General features: G+C 36.0%; 1 protein-coding gene across 1 annotated transcript in view; it reads right to left on the minus strand.

Annotated features, from left to right (window-relative positions):
• Positions 1–21,147, minus strand: part of Pls1 (plastin 1) — a 121,942-nt gene that overhangs the window by 33,236 nt on the left and 67,559 nt on the right. The window contains exons 2-6 of the mRNA XM_023713013.1: positions 12,261–12,365; positions 7,926–8,089; positions 6,312–6,441; positions 4,308–4,440; positions 2,904–2,985 (exon numbers count right to left, since the gene is read on the minus strand). Of these exons, the coding sequence (XP_023568781.1) occupies positions 2,904–2,985; positions 4,308–4,440; positions 6,312–6,441; positions 7,926–8,089; positions 12,261–12,330 (579 nt within the window). The 5' untranslated portion in view covers positions 12,331–12,365. The remainder of the gene's footprint in view (positions 1–2,903; positions 2,986–4,307; positions 4,441–6,311; positions 6,442–7,925; positions 8,090–12,260; positions 12,366–21,147) is intronic.

Raw genomic sequence — 21,147 nt, forward strand, 5'->3', positions numbered from 1 at the left:
TTCAGGGTCTCACTACTAGATTGGACTCATAGTGATCCGCCTAATTACAGCCTCCCAAAAGCTGGGATTACAGGCACAGTGCCACCACGCCCAGTCTCAACTGCTGCTTCAGAGCACCCTGGGGGCGGGGCCGGCACAGCAGGCCCAGGGATTGAACTCCCAGCCCCTGCGCCTGCTTGCAGGCACTTCAATCCGCTGAGCTATTTGACCTGCCCCACTTTTATTTCTTGTTACTTTGAAAATTTTCATTTCCCATAAAGGTTCAATTTTTGGAATAAGGGTATTTTTTTTGCTCCTTGAATGCCTTCAGGGCAGGTTTGGCTGGCTGGAGTGCTGTGGGGATCGAACCACAGCAACCTGAGGCTGACAGCTTTGTGGAAGCAGCCACTTAAAGAACCGAGCTAGGGCCAGGCCCCCATGGTTCAATTTTTGGACAAATGTACTTTTGTTACTGATTTTTATAGAGCTGGACTATATGTTTATTGGGTCAGTAGGCATAAAGATATGACTTGTTATTTGGGCTTCATCCTTACCTTACACATTACCATTTTTGCTCCATTAAAAAATGTCCAAGTGAGATTTATAATGTTTTTCATCCTTAACTGTAATTGTATGTAAGGCTAAATTAAGGTCATATATGTGTTTGTGGATATGTGTATGTAAATATGAAATATACACATTTTGTATGTATGAATATATTCATTGCAATGAATTTTTATAATATTTGGAAATGAACAGATTCAATTTCCTATAGCTAGCCTTGGATTGATTTCCTGTCTTTTTGGTCTCAAAGTCACTATCATTTGTAGTTTTATTCATATAATTTGTTTTTTGATACAGGATATCACTATGAAGTTCAGACTGGCCTCAAATATGAGGTGATCCTCCTGCCTTAGCTTCTTTACTGTGGGCTTACAGGGATGTGCCACCAAGCCCAGCCTTGCACTTGTTTTCATAACTATTATAATTTTTATCTTTTTTATTTTTTACATATCATAACACACACCTATCATCATAAGGTCAAAGACATATTACTACACTCTTACAGTATTTTTTTTTCTTTTTATTAGAAAGGATCTGGCTTTGTAGTTAGCGCTGACCTTGAGCTCACTATGTAACCCAGGCTGTCCTCAAACTCACAACAATCCTCCTGCCTCAACTTCCTGAGTTCTCAGATTACAGGCATATAGCACCACACCTGGTATCAATTTTACAATCTTCAAAAAATGTATTAGGCTTCTTTGGGATAAAGTTTCATGTGAAACTAGTAGTTTTTCTAGCACACTTAGAAAATTCTGAGTTCTAAAATCCTGAACAACAAGACAGATCTAATACCATATAAATATGAGCATTTTGTGCTTTCAAGTTCTCCATCTTTTCTCATTCTACCCCCTTCCCAGCCACAAAAAGGCTTAGATCATTACTTACTTGAAGAATGCTATTGCTAAAAATAATACTATATAATATTTAGCCCCCAAGTCCCAACCTATGGCTATTGAGAAATATATACAAACTTTTTCCTTGTTTTTTTTAATGTAATACATATAATTAAAAGTAAAACCAAACAGTAAGCTCACAAAACAGTAAGAAATGATGTATTTCAGATTGAGTGCCACAAAGTCATGTGATCCATGAATTCTAAAAATAAGATGATATGAATATTTTCATATGTGTGTGGATTAGATAAAGATATTAGGACAAGACTGAAAGAAAATAATCTTATGACAATTTATTGTTTAAATGTTTTATTTATTTAATTTTATTTATTTATTTATTTATTTATTTTGGTACCAGGGATCGAACTAAGGACCTTACACTTGCCAGGCAGGCCCTTCTGCCACTGAGCAATCTCCCCAGCCTCTCTTACGACAATTTCAATTGGAAATGGGCTTCTTCAAGAGCAGCAGTTTCTACTAAGATTACTGGTCTATCAGCAGGTGGGGTAGGGACAGGGGAGAAAGTCATGTGAACAATATCCAATATCATACTCGCAAGGATGACAAGATGGGAGAACAACTTAACTAGGCCAACACTACATACTGCTGCCTTCATGTCTTAGCTTCCTATAGAAGAAATACACCTACACTTTATAATGAAATTTACTCCTAGGAGGAGTCAAGGGAAGAATTTCACATAGAATGTTTAGAGCAGTGACTCATACCTAGTAAACATTTGATACATGTTAATGTCTACCTATTTGTGTATAGATTCTGAAGGGGGGATGTGGTATCCTCAGATTCTTAGACTTTGAGTATCTGTATGGAGAAGATGAATACAGTACAATCTTGTTTAAAAAGAATAAAACTTCTATGAAATGGGAAAACATGATAAAACTATTCAATGTTCATTTTTCAACTCACCAAGAACATTAGCATTGAGGCTGGGAGTTTACCTCAATAGTAGCATGTACAATGTAGCTACAATCAACACCACAAGAAATAAAAAGAGAGGGGCTGGTGAGATGGCTCAGTGGTCTAAAGCACCTACTTAGAACAAGCTCAGCGAAGCACAGGGACCGCGGTTCAATCCCCCAGCACCACATGCCAGCCAGCCCCGCCCCCTGGTGGGCTGAGCTGGCCACACACACACACACACACACACACACATAAATAAATAAAAATTTTTAAAAAGAAATAAAAAGAGAATGCTAGCATCAAATAAATAATAATCACATAGCTAAATAATTACAATATAAAGAGTATATTAACTTAAATAATTCAAAAATATATAGAATCTTAGTTTCATTCATTATAAAATGCAAATAAATTTTCCAAGTTTTTATAAGGAAACAGAATTATGTTAAATCAGAAATTTAACTTGGGTCCTAACATCCACTGATAAAAGCTTTATGCTGCATTTCGTAACTAAAAGTAACATATGTGTAGTAAAGGGCAAATACTTACAGAAACGGTAAAAGGAGTAAGCTTTTTCTTATTAATGGCTCTTTCATCAATTGTATCTGGTTCAGATAAGTTGATCATTTTGCTAAGAGGAAAAATAGGAATGATATAGTTTAAAATTTCCAGAAATGTTTTTAGTTTATTTTTGCTAACAGCCACAACAGTTAAATTTTGAAAAAAAAAAAAATGAATTTCTTTAAGCTACAAATTCATGTCAGGGACTTAAATTCTAAAATCTAAGAAATGTTCCCTAGTCTAGAACAAATCTATCATTTATTGTAGTAATCTTAGCATTTATGCCCAAATATCTTATACTTTATTTATGTGTGTCTTCTCTTTATTTCACTTAATCAGAATGAAATGTAAACAAAGTTCCATGAAGTGCTATTAATATTGTTCAGTTATGTATTATTGTAGCAGAAATATAAGGAGCCAGAGGCTTTAAGACTTCAGTAATTTGGACACTTTTAAAAGAAAATAAAATGACTTTTGTCTCTACATTTTAAAATATATTTATCTTTTAAAACTAAAATAGGAAAACGAAGGTCAAAGGAAGTAGATGGGATAAAGACATATTTTATACATAATATCCTAAACATTGATTCCTGCATTTGTGCTCGCTTCGGCAGCACATATACTAAAACTGATTCCTGCATTCATGGGTAGGAATTTGTTTTATTTCATTTTTTCTTTTTAAGTAAATACAAAAGTCTAAAGAAAATGTACTAAGACATTTAAAAAGCTAAATTATGGGTGGTAGGAATATTTGTGATGGCTATTTTCTTCTTCAGAAGCTTCCTGTCTCTCATCAATTTAAAAAAAAATGCTTTTTATAAAGTATTCTGGTACCGTTCCACATGGTAAAAGACAGACATACCCAATGTATTGAGGAAACTCCAAAGAACAAAGGCTGCATTAAATCATTATTTTTACTTCAGAATTAAAGTTTGTCTACCTTTTACATTTCCTGGTGTTCCTTTCCCAGTCAGTTCAGTAATCAACACTTCCTCAATAGGCAGTGAAAAAAAAAATAAATAAACATTTAAAAGTGAATCTAAGGACTAACTCAAAAGTCTCCCAGGGCTGGTGGCATAGCTAGCAGCATGGCATGTGGGGCTGAGTTCGATTCCCAGTTCCAAAAAAAAAAAAGGGTTTCCTAGCATTATTATGGTAAAATATATATATATATATATATATATATATATATAATGAATTTTTAAAAATAAAGGATTATATTAGAAAGTAAATTTTGGAAAAAATATTTACATTACTATGTAACATAAATTCTTCAAGACCTATGTAGCTAATTCAAAACAATAAAATGGACTTGGTAAATTGTAGTTTCCATGAAATGTTCGTCGGTGGGGACATCAAGAATGTGGCTCTGTAACTCAACATCCAACTCACCAGAGAAGGATGCCATCCGCTAGTGATCTGAAAAGACTGCCATCATTGGGGTTCATGGGTAAAAGATGTTTACAATCAGGGTCATTCTCCAGGGCTTTGTTTATCCAGTTAACAAAAGCCACTTTTTCTTCCTCTGAAAACAGAAACTCTTCATAGGCAAACCTCATTTCACAAAATGTATCACACAACAAAAACATACAGCTCAAAGATAATAAGTGACTATTATTAAAATGCTACTCAAACACTAAAAGGTTTAAAACAGGAAAGTCATGTCACTTTTTCATCAGAACATTAGGAAAGAAGAAGGAAGACGTGTATCTTAAATGGGCACAATAAACATTTGGTTTGAGTCTAAAATATTTCCAAACATTATTGTATCTGAAATCTACTGACCCAGAAGCAGAACATCAGAGGTTTAAACACACACACACACACACACACACACACACACACACACACAGGTGTTTAATCGAGGGAAAAAAATACTCCCAAAATAGTTCTATAGATCTAAAGCAGTAAATTCTACCCCCTAAAAAATATTTAGTGAGCTGTGATTTATTTTTTTAATGTGTTTAGTACAGGGTCTACAGGGTCCCACTACACAGATGGGACTGGTAGTGATCCTCCTGTTTTCAGCCTCCCAAGCACTTGGATTACAGGTGTGCGCCACCACACCCAGTCTCAATCACTGTCTCAAGCAGCGCCAGGAATCAAACCTGGGTCCTTGCACTTGCCAGGCAGGTTCTTAGACTGCTGAGCTATCTCCCCACACCTAAAGCTACAATTTTTTAAAAGTCACTGAATGTTCTATATAGCTTTCTAGGTAGTATTTACATGGGTGTATTCACAGATTTAAAAAATCATGAAGCCACACACTTAAGAGTATACTTTGCATAGCTTATTATTTATGTTTTATACTAAATAAGCAAGCAAAAAATGTCATCTTAGACAAAGGATTACCTCTGGGAAAGAATAGCTGCTAACAGAGTATGAGGGAGCCACACAAGGTGATAAAAAATATTCCATGTCTTGATTTGGTTGGGAGCTGCATGGACATAGCTACATGGATATATATACACACATGTAAAAAGTCACTGAGCAATATACACAAGATTACAGCACTTTTCTCAGTGTGTATTTTATTTTACTTTTGCTTTTTTAAAAAAAAACATTTCAGTTAAATTAAGCAGAAATTGAAGTTAGGGGTAGGTACATTTCAAAAAGTAGACATAGCAATTATAGACCACTGCCTTTATTACTATTTCCCTAGGGGGAAAAGGCTAGGAAAAGGAGATACAAGAGAAAGGAGAAACGTGAGCATATCATTTGAGGAAAAAAACCTAGGAAGAAAATCAACAGGATAATTAACAGATTCAGACCTCAAAGGAAGAAAGAAGGAAAAAAAAAGTTCTAAGGAACTGTGTCAAAAATTTCAAAAGCATAGCTCTAAGTACATTAATATGAATAAAAAGGAACTTGGCCAAAGGCCCGGAGCCATCTTGACCCTGAGAAGTAAGCTTAACAAGGGGCAAGACTCCTCTCCTTGACTTTGGATTTTCCACTGGGCAGCAATCCAGTGAGTCTATCAGATCAAGCAAATCAGGGGCTATGTTCTCTAATCACTTGGTTGTTTGATAAAAACTGAATCAAGTATCTCAGCTCTTGGGAAATAAAGGGGACAATAATAAGGCTCTCCACCATTCCTCAGTTAAATCTAAATATTAAGCACCTTACCAGTGTCAGAATGAAAACCCATTCAAAAGTCATGATTAAACATAACAAATGCTAAAATAATAAGTTTTCATTTTGTTTATAATTTCTTTGAAACCTGACACATAGTATGAATTTACTGACTTTAGTTTTAGGGCTTTTCATTTTTAACAGTTCTAACAGTGATACATAAAATAATGGTTATTAATCACAATGAAGACCATCTTTCATAAGAAGAAATGCGGCACTTAATGAATCAATAACTAAAAGACCAAATTTGGAGAGCTAGGTTACCTGAATAAGAATGCTGCGTGCCCTCACTAGAAATGGATGAAGTTCCTCCTATAGCAGTAATTCCTTCCCTCTTGTTGATTATTTTTCGGAATGTTTTGCTGATATCTTTGCTTTTTAACTCTTGCATTAGCTGGAATAAAATGTAAGTAAAACTGAGATTTCATGAAATAATCATAAAACTTTGGTGCCAGGAGGACATTTATTTGGACATCCTTATTTGAAATGACACAAAATAAATATAAATCAGGTGTTCCCATAGTTAATGTATATGTACACAGGTAACTCATGTCACTTACCAATAAAACCAAATGGACAAACATTTGTGCCCCACACTCTGAAAGAAATTATTATTTAAATTTAAGTTGACCACACGAAATTGTTCTTAGTGACTGGCCATAAGCTTTTTACTGGAAACCTAAGAAATAACTACATAACAAAGATTTTTGTAATGCCTTCATGCAGGCATTTTTCTGCCTAAATATCCCAAATTCATACATGTTAAAAGTATGTGAAGCCTACTAAGAAATAACATAGACTTATAGAAACTCTCTTTCCCTTCATTTACCGGCCAGTATAAATTCAGTTGTTTCTTGAGTAATTTGTATGTTTTAATATAAGTCTAATCATGTCACTTTACACTGTATTACTCTACTTCCTTGACTTCCTATTGATCTTAGGATTAAAAACAAAACTCATGCTAGGGTCTGGACGACCTGATCTTTCCAACCACATTCTTTATTCTTACCATCTCAGTGCCAGTCACAATAGCTCTTTTCTCAACTACGTGAAAGAGCTATTCATGATCTCTAAGCCACAGCCTCTGCAAATGCTGTCCTCTTTACCTGCCTCACATTATTCCTTCTCTTCTGTCTTTTGTTTCATTTGTTTTATGCAGCAAAGTCTTACTCTGTATCCCATGATGGCCTCAAACTACCAATCCTCCTGCCTCAGTCTCCCAACTGCTGAGATCACAGATGTGTGGCGCCCTGCTTCCTTCACGTTGTTCATTTCCTCCTGATCCCTTTGTCAGTTTAACATAGTTCCGTAGGTCTCAGTTCAGTCTTCACAGCTTAAGGCCTACCCTCAGAGTTCCAGCCTCCCCCTCTAAGTTCAGTTCCTTCGGCTACAAACTCGCATGGGACCTGTGCCATTCTGTCACAGCAGTTACCACGGGTGCTTTTACTCACTGATGTGATCCTGCCTTCCCTACCATGTGTAACCTCCTTAAAACAGGAACTGTGTTTCTTCTGCTCATCTCACCATTCACAGTGTCTAGAGTTTAAATATTTTCTTAGTGAATAAAGACTGTAAAACCAGATAATTTATATTTCATAAATATTTATCCAGTTATATTAATGAGCATCGGTAAGCACTGAGTTCACATATAATTATTCAAGAGCATGAAGCACTATTATCTAAAAACCTAACTTTCATTCAATGATATTTCCCTTTGTTTTACAAATTATTATTTCTACAATAGTACTTGCTGTTAACATTATCATCATTATAAAAGAATGCTTTTTCTTCCCTCTACAGCCAAATCTAACCAAAGCTAGCAATGTCACTATTAAAATTCTTTTTGAAGCAAAAAGATCAAAAGATTTGATTACTTACTGACACAAACTCTTCAAAACTGATTTTGCCATCTTTGTTGTTGTCAGCAACTGCTAGAATTTTCTCCACAATTTCGCGCACCTTATAGCCAGGAAGAGGAAGGCTTGCTTCCTTAAATAGGTCCTGAAGTTCATAATCACTCACATATCCACTGTTGTCAATATCTGTAACAATACATTATGAGCTGTCAAATACCATTTGTATTGCTGAAGACGTGCACTCTGTCATACAGGGGATTCACATGCATGCAAAGCTTTTAAGTTTGTTTCCCAAGTGGCAGTAGTTTTTCCTGCAGCTGAACTGTCCAGGGTATGTTATATGGTTTATCAAAACATTTTTTTTTTTTTTGGTACTGGGACTAGAACTCAGGACTTTATGCTTGGCAGGCAGGTAGTTATGCCGCTGAGCTGTATCTCTCACCCCAAAACACACATACTCAAATGGAATCCATCTCCATACTTTTAAGACCAATATATGTAGTAAGTATGCAGTACAAACAATGCTGTGACAAACTCAATTTCAGCACATGAATAAATTTCAAGGAAATAAGCCCAGAGATCTCTCAGATATCCAAAATAAGTATGTCAGCAAGGTTTAAGAAGAAACACTCATCTGAAAATTAACTCAGTGGAACTTGCAAATTAATGTGCTGCCCCCATATTCTATGTAAAATATGTGTATCATGTAAAGTATACAAAAGCATTTTCAGTCTATGTTTCACTTGGTGGCAGTTCATTTCATTTGTCAATAATTCATTGCATCCTCATTATGTATTTATGACACCATTATGTATACTGAAGCATGTCTGATGTCATCTTGAGATCAGGTGTTTAAGAAATTTCACACTTATGTTTAGGCTTTCGCAAATAGGTTTCTAGGTGTTTTTACATTATCACTGAAATGCTCTTCCCTGGGTGGTTTTCCCTTGAGACTGGATATCATGTATTGACTCAGAACAAAGGTAACATAAAACACTTGTGTCCAGAGTTGGCAACAAAGTATGGATTATTTTGCCACTGCCAGGACCCACCTTGCATATGCTCTCTCTGCCCATCTGCTAGTAATTGCTTGTTTCCTATATTTCTTTCTTTTCAATAAACGAGCTGTCATCACTGTAACTGAATTAATGGTAAAGACAAGAATTCATCTTCTGAACTTGAATGTCAAAGTACATTGCTATAGGGCCAGGGAGATAACTCAGTGGTCTAAGCACCTGCCTGGCAAGCACAATGACCCATGTTTGATCTCCAGTACTGCATGCCATGCCAGCCCTGCACCATGCCAGACACTGAAACCGGCATGGTGGTGCATGCCTGTAATTCCAGCACTGGGGAGGCTGACACAGGAGGATCACGAAGAGTCCAAGCTGAAGAGCAAGACCCTGTACCAAATAAATAAATAAATATTTTTTTTAAAAAGTATATACTATAATCTCAAGTCATCTAGGAAGCTAAATTGATATTTCAATAATAATATTTATGTAAATTTGGAGCAAATCCTCATTATTAATATATCAACCTGGAGCTTTGAACATGGACAGATTTGGGTGTTTATCCTGTTTATCCTTACAACCTAGCTCTATTCCTACAACTTCTCTAGTTTTGGTGTGATGTAACAGGAATCAATAGGAACCACTTAACGAGCATATATTCTCTGTCAAGAGATTTGTTAAAAAAAAAAGAGAGAGAGAGATTTGTTAATAACTTTACTCACTTTATCTTATTAAAACTTTACAAGCTTGAAGTAGTCACTAAGGTCATTCTCATTTTAAAGGCAGAGAAATAAAGACTTAGGATAGAAAACTAAAAATCTTGGTTTAAAAAGAAGTAAGACTTTCTTACAAACAACAGCAAAACCAGATTTAAAAATAGGACAAAGGAATAAAAAAGGGCGAAAGGTTTGAAACATTTCTCCAGAGAAGACATATAAATGGCCAATCAGTACATGAAAAGCTGCTTAGTATCATTAATAATCAGGGAAATACAAATCAAAAGTACAAAAGATACCACTTCACATCCAGGAGGATGGCTACTATAAAACAAATGAGCAAGAAAAACAGAAAACAGAAAATAAGTGAAGATGTAGAGAAATTGAAACCTTGTGTGCTGCTAGTAGGAATGTAAAAAGATATAGCCACTATGCATATATAGAGTTGCCATATGCCCCAGTAATTCCATTTCTGAATATACACTTCAAAAAAATCAAAAGCAGGGACTTCAACAGGTATTTGTATACCCGTGTGTATAACAGCATTATTCACAATAGCCAAAAAGTGAAAGCAACCTAAATGCTTTAAGTAAATTATATATATACTCCATATATATATGGAGTATTATTTAGCTTTAAAAAGGAAGGAAATTCAGGCACATGCTACAACATGAGCGAACACTGAAGACATAACAAGTTAAAGAAGCTAGTCACAAAAAGACAAGTTGACTCCACTTGACTCCACTTGCATGCAGTAACTAGAATAGTCACACTCCTAGGTGCAAAAAGTAGAATGGTGGTTTCTAGGGCACAGGAGAGATGGAAAGGGGAAATTATTGTTTAACAGGTATAGAATTATAGTTTAGAAGCATGCAAAAGAGTTCTGAAAAAGAATGGTAGTGCCAGATGCAGAACACAATAAATGTACCTAATGCCACTAAACAATACAATAAAAAATAATTAAAATCTTACATTTACTATGTATATTCTACTGCAGTTTTTTAAAGCAAGTGAGATGACATATTTTAACTCCCAACTTTTCTGCTGTGACCCCAAAATACTCCATCTAGTAAGGCTGGATGAGTATATCCTTCTGTCTCTGAAAAGTTTCGTGCAAATTAGCAGAGGGTTTACTGGGTTCAGTAACCATAGATTATCTTGTTTTAAAAAATACATAAAAACAAGTACATATTCTATTAGTGTTAACAGTTCTCTCACATAAAACAAATTGTTTTGCTGTTAGGATAGTCTTTTAGTGAACTGTTTATTCAAAATTTCACTAAATAAATATTGCAAGATTATATGTCCATGAGTCATAAAGATTTAAAGCCGGTGTGCTAAACAAAGAAAATAGATGACTCATCCATTCATTTTTACCAAGACCTACATAGCACTTTTTTTTCCAAGTTTCTATATAACATGACTTCAGTACAAGGTAGGAGATCCAATTTTATTACTTCCTGTTTACATGCCCAAATGAGCAGAACATTTCAGTAATTGCCCAGTTTTTGTCTTGAAAAAGATCGTGGGCACTGTAGCCCATACTCTGTAATATTTATTATTACCACTCTTGAAAGTATACACATTCACACAGTGCCAAGATAAATCTACAGCGAAAAGTAAAAGAAAAAAAAGTAAAGTAAAAGAGTCTGCTGTGTTTCAGAGCAATGAAATCATAAGGTCTTGCTTTTTCTACAAATCATAAGGATTTACTTTTTTAAAAAGAGCTTCACTTGTTAAAATTGAATCTTTTTTCTTTGTAGTAGTCTCTAAAATCCATCCTGCATTTCATTTCACCTACATTAATTTTAGTTATTATTCACTAGGTTTGTGAGATATCTAAGAACAAGATGAACTCTGATCATTATATCCTGACATGTTTTTCATGGAGTACTTTTAGCCCAAGAGAAGGTATCTGCTGAGGAAGGGATAATGACAGTGGATCTCACTGTCCCGACGTCTACTCACTGTGCTCAGCTTTCACTTGCATATATTTGTAGGCCAAAGGGAAAAAATGGTATTTATATTCTCCTTATTTACCATAAGTTTTCTAAAAGGAAAATGTAGAAGAATTGAGATTCAACAGCATAGAGGAAATTTTGTGGAAGAAAATTACAAAGTTGGCAAGATGATAATGTATTGAAGATAAAACATTGAATGGCTTTAAGAAGAGAAAGAAGAAAAATAAGACATATGGCCTTTAAAAACAGACATGTTTTAAATTTAAATACATGAGTGAGAAGCAAAACAAGACATGTGACCTTTAAAGATAATACTTACAGTAGATTCATAAAATATTCTTCATGAAGCCACAAAGTGTTATAGTTAGTGACAAACATATGAAAGTCAGAATTTAGTTAATACACAAGGAAATGTTTCCATATTTATCACTATAATGAGAATAGCATGTTAAGTGTATTCAGTTTCACTGTCATTCATTAACCTAGGTTATTCTCTGCAAAGAAATGATCAAAGAATTCAAAGTCCAAGTGACCTAGAAATTCAAGTCAGTCTTTATTTTTCAGAAAGAATCCAGTAAAACCTAGATTTTTAAAAAGTATTGTTCTACTCCTGAAGTCTAACATCAAACAAAATAATAACAGCATATTTACATTTCCTCTAGCATACCTATTTTATTGAATGCTTCTTGTAGTTCCTCAAGCTCCTCCCGAGAAATGGTAGTGGTACTATTTTCCATCTTAGGTCAGGCAAGACAACTTCAAGCCTTTGTATCTAGAACACACAATATTTATAAAAGAATATTAGTCCTTTGGAAATATTTTTCTAAGCAATATATGATAAAGAAGAATTACATTCTCTACAAAAATAAAATCATCCATTATGTCTGGCTGACAAACAAATAGCAGGTCTCCCAGTAACACTCTCTCCCAGCACTGACTGGCAAATAAGAGCTGAGATTCAGTGTGAGGAAGAAACACCTGCTTTTCCACTCTGTGCTTTCCTGGCACATAAATTTTTCTCAACCGTATGAATAATTTTCATTTACATTTTATCCCATTATTTAAGTAAAATAAGCAAGTTTTAAGAAAGGTAGAAATGGGGCTGGGGAGATGGCTCAGTAGAATAAGTGCTTGCCTGGCAAGCACAAGGGTCTGAGTTGAATCCCCGGTTCTGCAAAAAAGAAAGAAAGGTAGAACTGAATTAGGAGGTCAGAAAGTAAGATTTAAAGACATAAGTAATGTGCACAAAAAGGGTTGAATTAACTTAGAGTCTGCTCATCTATGGATGGAGTTTCTGGCTCCTTTAAAATAATACTTCCCTAAAACTGGCTTGCCACATGCTGAAGCCTAAAACTAGACCCATGCCAATCACCACGCACAGAGCTACAGTCAAAATGGATCAAAGATTTAAATATTAAAACAGAAACACTAAATCTTCTGGAGGAAAATGTAAGTAAAAATGATAAAGACATAGGGATAGGGAGAGAGTTCATGAACAAAAACCAAGCTGCATGAGAAATACTTCAAAAAATCAACTGGGATCTCATCTTTTTGAAAAGTTTCTTCATTTCAAAGGAAATCTCCAACAGAGTAAAAAGAAAACCCACAAACTGGAAAAAAAAATTATAGACAACTGTCCCTCTGATAGAAGCCTTCTATCTAGAACATATAAAGAATTCAAAAAAATCAGGTCCCCCAAATTCAAAGACCCAATCTAAAAATGGCCACCTGAGATAAATATACACTTCTAAGAGAAAGAAGGGCATTTACAAATGGCAAGTAAATATATGAAAAATGTTCAACATCATTGGTCATTTGAGAAATGCAAATTAACACTGAGACTCCATCTCACCCCAAAAAGAATGGCTAACATCAAGAAGTCAGTCAATAACAAATTCTGGAGAGGCTGTGCAGAAAAAAAGAACACTGTTGGTAGGAGTGCAGACTGGTACAACCACTATAGAAATCAATGTGGACATTCCTTCAAAAGCTAGGACTGGAAATCCCATGCAAGTCAGCTATTCCCCTCCTGGGTATTTTTCCAAAAGAAGTAAAAACCTCATATCACAGCAATATATATGCACCCATGTTTATAGCAGCACAATTTGTCACAGATAAATCCTGGAAACAACTCATATGCCCAACTAAAGAATGGATAAAGATGTGATATTTTTACACAATGGAGTATCATTCAGTTATAAAACAGGATAAATCTGAGTCTTTTGTTGGTAAATGGATGTAACCTAGAGTACATACTCTTAAGTGAAATAAGTCAGACCCATATGTGCAAACCTTGTATTGTTTCCTTAGTGCAAGAACCTGAAAGAGAAAAATGGAATCTGAAGAGTACAATGGATACTGAGAAAAGGAAGTGAACTTATTCAACAGGAAAGAGTTACTGAGTTGAGAAGAAAGACAGGAGAGGAAGTGGCAGGGAAAAGATTTATCTATGTATGTAAGAAAGATGGTTTGGGGGCCAGAGAGATAGTTCAGTAGAATAAGCACTTGCCTGGCAAGTGCAAGGGCCTGAGTTCAATCCCTGGTTCAAAAAAAAAGAAAGAAAGAAAGATGGTTTGGACAACTGTATTGTGTGTTTCTGCTGGTCTATGGAAAGAAGCAGTTAATGCTTTAATTTATTTCGCCTCCTTTTTTCAATTGTACTTTTTCTCTTCTTAATTTCTTTTCTTTTTTTTTTTTAAATATTGATCCTTTCCCTTTATTTTTTTTTAAACATTTATTTATTTAGTGTGTGTGTGTGTGTGTGTGTGTGGCCAGCTCAGCCCACCAGGGGGCGAGGCTGGCTGGCATGTGGTGCTGGGGGATCGAACCGTGGTCCCTGTGCTTTGCCAAGCTTGTTCCATGTAGGTGCTTTAGACCACTGAGCCATCTTGCCAGCCCCTCTCTTCTTAATTTCTTATACATTTCTTTATTTTTTTCTTTCTTCTTCCAATTTTACATGCATATATCTGGTAATATGAATAACTGATTAGAAGACAACACTGTATCACAACAAATACTGTGAAATACATATTACTTTGTTAAGCGAAATTCTGTATTATTTGTAATTTTTTCTATTTTAATTCTAATTTGTACTCTCTTTAAAAAAATAAATAAAATAATCTCTCCATTTCTCCATGTGAGGCTCTTCCCAGATCACTGGGGCCCTCTACTGTGAGTAGTTAAGACAAAAAGAAAGAATTTATGTAAAATTAGACTATAAGAAAGTTAAAAGATGGTGTTCATGTTTAAAAATAATTGGTAACAAATGCCCTGAACAGAAAAAAATAAAATCACCCATAATGGTGCTCTCCAGAAATACGGCCTACCATCTCGTTACTTTTCTCTTTCCATCTAAGCATGTGTATGTACCTTTGCGGAGCGGGAGGTGAAAACTGTGAGCACATTACTTATAACCTTCTTTTCTACTAACACTTGTCAGTATGTTTTCATATTGTTCTTCAAAATACTTCATGGTCACATAGTATACTAGCATAACTTATTTGGCAAATCCTTTGTTTCAGTGTATTTACATTGTTTCTAATTTTTATTATAAATAATGGTTTAATGAACATCCTCATAGATAAATGTATGTTAATATCTATGTTTATTTCTATATGACAAATTCTAAAAGTGGAATTACTCACATTTTTTATAATTCTAAAAAAAATAATAATTCTGACATGTAACAATGCAACTCTTATTTTTTCAATGACTTAGTGAGTTATCTATGCAATATAAAGCTAAAGTAGCAAATTATGTTGCATCCCTCTTAGATATACTTAGATATATTAGACATTTCCTATGTACCTCAGAAAATAAGCGAACATTTGTTAAGTAAGAGGAATTGAGACTACATGGGAGGACACCATTTTAAACATTATCTATGAGGTTCAATAACCCACAGCCTCAGGGAAGCACATCAGTTTTCCAAATAATTTGATTACTAAGATTTATCACTGATCACTTTAAGAACGTTAAATTGTATGAAGCGCTCAAAGAATATGGCTCACTTGTCATGCTCTGTAACCTGACTTCTTTAACATTTTTAGCCTATGTGCTGCTGAAGCAAGCATCTAGGGCTTCTGACGTTCTTGCAAAGGGATTGGTTTTTACCTTTTACAATTTTTCTGGGAAATGATTCTAATTTAATGTACAATTAAATACATTTTAAAATATTCCAGTGCCCACTATTTATTCTTCACTGTTTAAAAATAAAATCTGAAGAGCTGAAGTCAGTAAAGGAATACAACTAAAAGTCAGACTCGTAGGATGCAGTTCCTTACAACTAGTATTAAATATTAATTGTATTGAATTCTCACTTTTAGAAAATTTTACTGCAGTTAAAGCTATTTACAAGAATAGCTGTTCTATATTGAAAGATGTTGAGCAGTTTTATGAGTATGTGAAAGTGCATTTCTTTATGGTCTGCAAAATGCTATGTCTGTTGTGGCTGGGTTTTAGTCTTTATGGTCTTGGGCATCCTCCATATCCTGTCCCTTATTCAAAATGGTTTCTATATCTTGCTTCAGGTTTTAAAAATAGTGGTCCAATTTTAGCATTTGCACTGCACAGGCTGGAAATTAACAGACCTTGTACTGACCTTGCATTTTTAGCTATGTCTATTTAAATTTATGAAACTTATTACCAAAACAATTTTTTATTCTCCCTTCACCATGCAAAACCAGCATGTAAACTTATTTAAAAAGCAATTTACCCATATGTTATTAGGTTTATAATTTTTAAGGCTTTGATTCTATATCTAATAAACAAAGATGTTGCTTTAAGTACTTTAGCATTTAAATATCACAAACATAAAATACATAATAATCTTTAAGGTATACTTTTTCTTTTTTAAGGTTGTTTGTCTGTTTGTTTGTAGACAGGGACCAACCATGTAGTTCAGGCTGACCTTGAACTCCCTATGCAGCCTAGACTGGCCTCAAACTCCCAGAGATCCTCCTGCCTCAGTATCCTGCGTGCTGGGATTACAGACATATACTACTATGCCCCATATCCTTTTATGTTATTGATTTTTACACTTCTGAGGACAGAAACTACACCCTCGTATGTACTTGGCAAGTGCTGTACTGCTGAGCTACATGGCCAGCATGTATACTCCTAAAATAACAAAGCAAGATGTAGAAAAGTAAGAATAACAGAGGGATAAAAAAGAATAGCATCATTTGCATGCTTATTGTCTTAGTTACTTTTCTCATTACTGACACAAAATACCCAACACCCAAAGTTAAAGGAAAAAAGGTTTATTTGGACCACAGTTTGTAGAGATGTCAGTACATAATTGGCTAGATCCAAAGCAGGATGGCATGACAGAGGGGTAACACAGGAGAGAAACAGTTCATATCAGGCAGAAGGCAGCAGGGCAAGCAACAAGGGACAACTGGAAAGTAACAAGAGATGAGCCTATTTTGGTCCCTTATATTTTATCCAGGCTACCCACCCTTGATCCTAGCATCATATCCTTGATTGCTGCACCATGCACCCTATATCCAGCCACCTCTGAAAAGCCACACCTCTGACCACATAAGACTCTGGGAGAACATCTAGACATAAGCCTTAACAGTCAGTCCTTTGTCACCCCTCCCCAAGGACTCATGAACATTCCTTTATGTAAAAGGCATTTAGTCTATCTCCCAGAATTGCCAAAGTCCTAACAGTTTCAGCATTGCTGAAAACGTGAAGTCAAAAGTCTCCTTTCAGATTTGAGGTAAACTCTTATCTGTGAACTCCTGTGCAATGAATAGAAAGTTAAACATTTTCAACATTCAATGGTACAAGATAGACATCACCATTCAAAAGTTACAAACAGAGATATACAAAGGAATGAGACCAAAGCAAATCCAAAATCCAGCAGGGCAAACATTAGTTCCTGAATTTCCATGTGCAGCACCCTTTGCAATGTGTGGCAAGATGGGCACTCCAAAGGGCTTGGGTAGCTCCAGCCCTGGTACTGCTAGTGGTTGAAGCTCCCATGGCTTCTCTCTTGTGCCTGTTCTGCCACCCTTAATCTCAGTCAGGCAAAGTCTCTGGGACATAAGTAAAATGTAGACAAATTTAGGGTTAATATTCTCACCCTATGTTAGAATTCTTAAGTAAACTGCATTAGTGTATCTTGACAAGCATTTTTACATAACATAATAAACTTAATGAATACTGTATTGGCTAAGAAAATACAGTAGCTTGATTTTACATGTAAAAGACTAATACAATAACTGCATGCTCCCCAAGCTTGCTATATGTCTTTCATTAAAAAAAAAAAGTTTGCACTACAATATAGCACAGACTTTTTAAAAATGGAAGAGAAATAAAAAAGGAAAAGAGTGTGTTCTGTCAACCTAGTACTCAAATTTAGAAAAAAAAAGCCTGATGACCCATAGTTAATAACCCTTATTTCTCTTATTAGACCTACTCTTAGGTAATTAACATGCTACACAATGTCTTAACTGTTATATGTATACGATATTTCATTTAATCCTCCCCACTCCATGAGGTAGGTCCTATCCCCATTGTGACAATCAAGAAAGGTAGAATCATGGATAGAGTTACTTTCTCAACGTCTCAAAGTAAATCCCTGTTTTCCAGATAAGTTATGGTAGAACCCAATTTATACCATTCCTTCCTTTCAACTAGTATTCAGGCCTCTCAAATATAATCTGATATCAAGCCATACAAATATACAAATATTTATTTTTATCATAACATGACATTAAATTCTTATGCATTAATTTGCACTTTAAAAGACATCATTGTGTGTACAGTGTGGGGGAAAACTGAAGTTAGGTCAACTCATATTTGTCAAGCTTATGTAACTTGTCACCATAAAACACCTTAGGACAGTTAATAGCAATCACTTCACAATTTTGAAGAACTTGTCATTTAGTCAATATCCAAACCCCTAGCTTTGAAGGATACACACAGACATGCCTGAAGCAGACCAATCAGAAGGCCTGAGCTGCCAGACATGTTGACGCATTCCTGTAATCCCAGTACTTAGGAGGTTAAGGCAAGAGGATCACCATAAATTCAAGGCCAGTCTGGACCACACTGGATTGAAGACCAGCCTAAACTACATAGTGAAATCCTGTCTCAAGAAAGACCAGGGGGGAGAGAGAGAGAGAGCAAGAGAGAAGACAAAATATTTACTGAGGATTTTCACTGGGCCTGGAACTGTGCTAACCTCCTCACATGCATGTGCTCACTATCTGTTTACACTGATGGAAAAAGCATCATCCCTTAAAATGCAAACTGGAGGCCTACAGAGATTAGGTAACCTGCCCAAGGAAGGTAGGCAAAGTAAGAGATTCAAATAAAACCTGGTGGACTGAGGATGCAGCTCAGTGGTATACCCCAGAAACTCAGGGCCTGGGCATGTAGCTCAGTGGTTCCAGTTGTAGGACCCCATATGCAGGTCCTAGCATGGAAAAACAAAATCTGCTTCTAATATGCAAGCTCTTAATTTCAACATGTTTCTATAGACATTCTTAACTGTCTCACTGCAAGTATCATGGGGAGTTTTAAAGAATAGATTATGACCTTTCACATTGAAGTGTGAATGAACAATAAACTCTTCATGTGTTCCTTTATTATTTATTTATTTTAACTTTTTTCTTAAGTGTATTTAGTACTAGGGATTGAACTCAGACCCTTGAGCTTGCCAGGCAAGCATTTAACTTTTTAAGAAATATTTTGTACTATTTTGTGGCCAGTTACACACTCGAATTATCTTGTGTCTCTGGGCTCAGATATAAATTATCAAATTTGCAAATTTCTGCAAGTGGAAGGTAGAGAGAAACCCTGATTGTTCCCCCATGGTCTGCCTTTTTTTTTTTTTTTTTTAATGTATTTGGTACAGGATCTATTTACAGGGTGTTCAGAGTCTCACTATGTAGAATAGACCCATAGTGATCCTCCTGTTTTCAGCCTCCCAAGCACTGGGATTAGAGGCGCGCACGACCACGCCCAGTCTCAATCACCATCTCAGCACACCCCAGGGGCAGGGCCAGCATAGCACACCAGGGATTGAACCCCAGCCACTGTGCTCTGCCTAAGCAGGCGCTTTAATCCGCTGAGCTATCTGGCCAGCCCTATGTGTTCCTTCTTTTGACCATATTTACTGTTCGACCAACAGAATGTTTACACATCAGTGAAATAAATCAATCACTTGTTTCAAAAATATACTCAGTAGAAAAAGTAAACTGCTAAAGGATACATACAGCACATCAGCACAGTATTCCTGTATTTTTCAGTATTTAAAAAACTAATTCACATTGTTAACAAAAATTCTTACAGGGAAAAACAATGTGTCTTAAACCAAAGCCACAAATGACTAGTAACAATACTCAGGGCCTAGATGGCACATGCTGTGGGTTTGATCTCAGTACAGGAGAAAGAAAAAAAAAGCTCTTGGTAAAAGCAATAAATAAAAATAAGGATGACTGTCTTACTTTCTCATCACTGAGGCACAATACCCAACACCCACAGTTTAAAGAAGAGGTTTATTTAGCTCACAGTACGTAGAGGTTTCGGTCCATAGCTGGCTATCTCCAAGGCAGGGGGGCACAGGGAAGGAGACGGAGCTTAGAGCTAGCAGGCAGGAAGCGGAGAGAGAAAGATCCCAGAGGAGGGAGGGAGACTGTCCTTTCCAGGGCTTGGCCCCAGGCCAAGGCCAGGAACCAACCTCCTCCAACAAAGCTTCACTTCTCAAATTGCATTTAGCTATAAACTCATCCCTGGGCTAATCCATGGGATGAGCATCACACCTCCGTGATCCAATCACTTCCCAAAAGCCCCACCTGTGAGCAGAGGATGCCTTGGGGGAAACACCAAGAGAGATAACAATGACCAAGAATGATTTTAATCAGGGGAAATTTTCCCAAGGCTTGTGGAGACTTTGTTATTGTTGTTACAATACTTCAATCTTGAACACTTAAAATAGTTAATATTACTGTTGTAGAATATTAATATTGTAAATACTGGGGCTGGAGAGATGGCTCAGTGGTCTAAAGCACCTACTTGGAACAAGCTTGGCAAAGCACAGGGACCGCGGTTCGATCCCCCAGCACCACATGCCAGCCAGCCCTGCCCCCTGGTGGGCTGAGCTGGCCACACACACACACACACACACACACACACACACAAAATAAATGTTTAAAAAAAATATTGTAAATATTAATTTGCTGAAATATTAAATTATGTTTATGCATTTCTGCCTTTATGTAAATCAGTAACACACTCTTAGGTACTCTGGCAGTGCAGAAAGCAAATCAGTGTGGGATCTGTGGTTCTCTACACCTTTGGAAAGAATAAACCTACTACATAGGGGGTGCTTAGGTTAGGTGTCCTTGGGATGGGTACTAGCTGGACAGCAGGAGAGCGCCTCTGAGAAACCACTAGATAAAGAAGGCAGAAAAAGGTGAGATTATCCACTGAGAAAGGAAGGAAACCCACTTACAGCAAGAAGACCCCTGTCCCAGGGTAGCGATTGCAACAGAACTTACACAGAAAGGAACTATAGACTACTGTCCACATAGCCACGG

The sequence above is a fragment of the Octodon degus genome, unplaced genomic scaffold, assembly GCF_000260255.1.
Source record: "Octodon degus isolate 3935 unplaced genomic scaffold, OctDeg1.0 scaffold00028, whole genome shotgun sequence".
NCBI classification, from domain to species: domain Eukaryota; kingdom Metazoa; phylum Chordata; class Mammalia; order Rodentia; family Octodontidae; genus Octodon; species Octodon degus.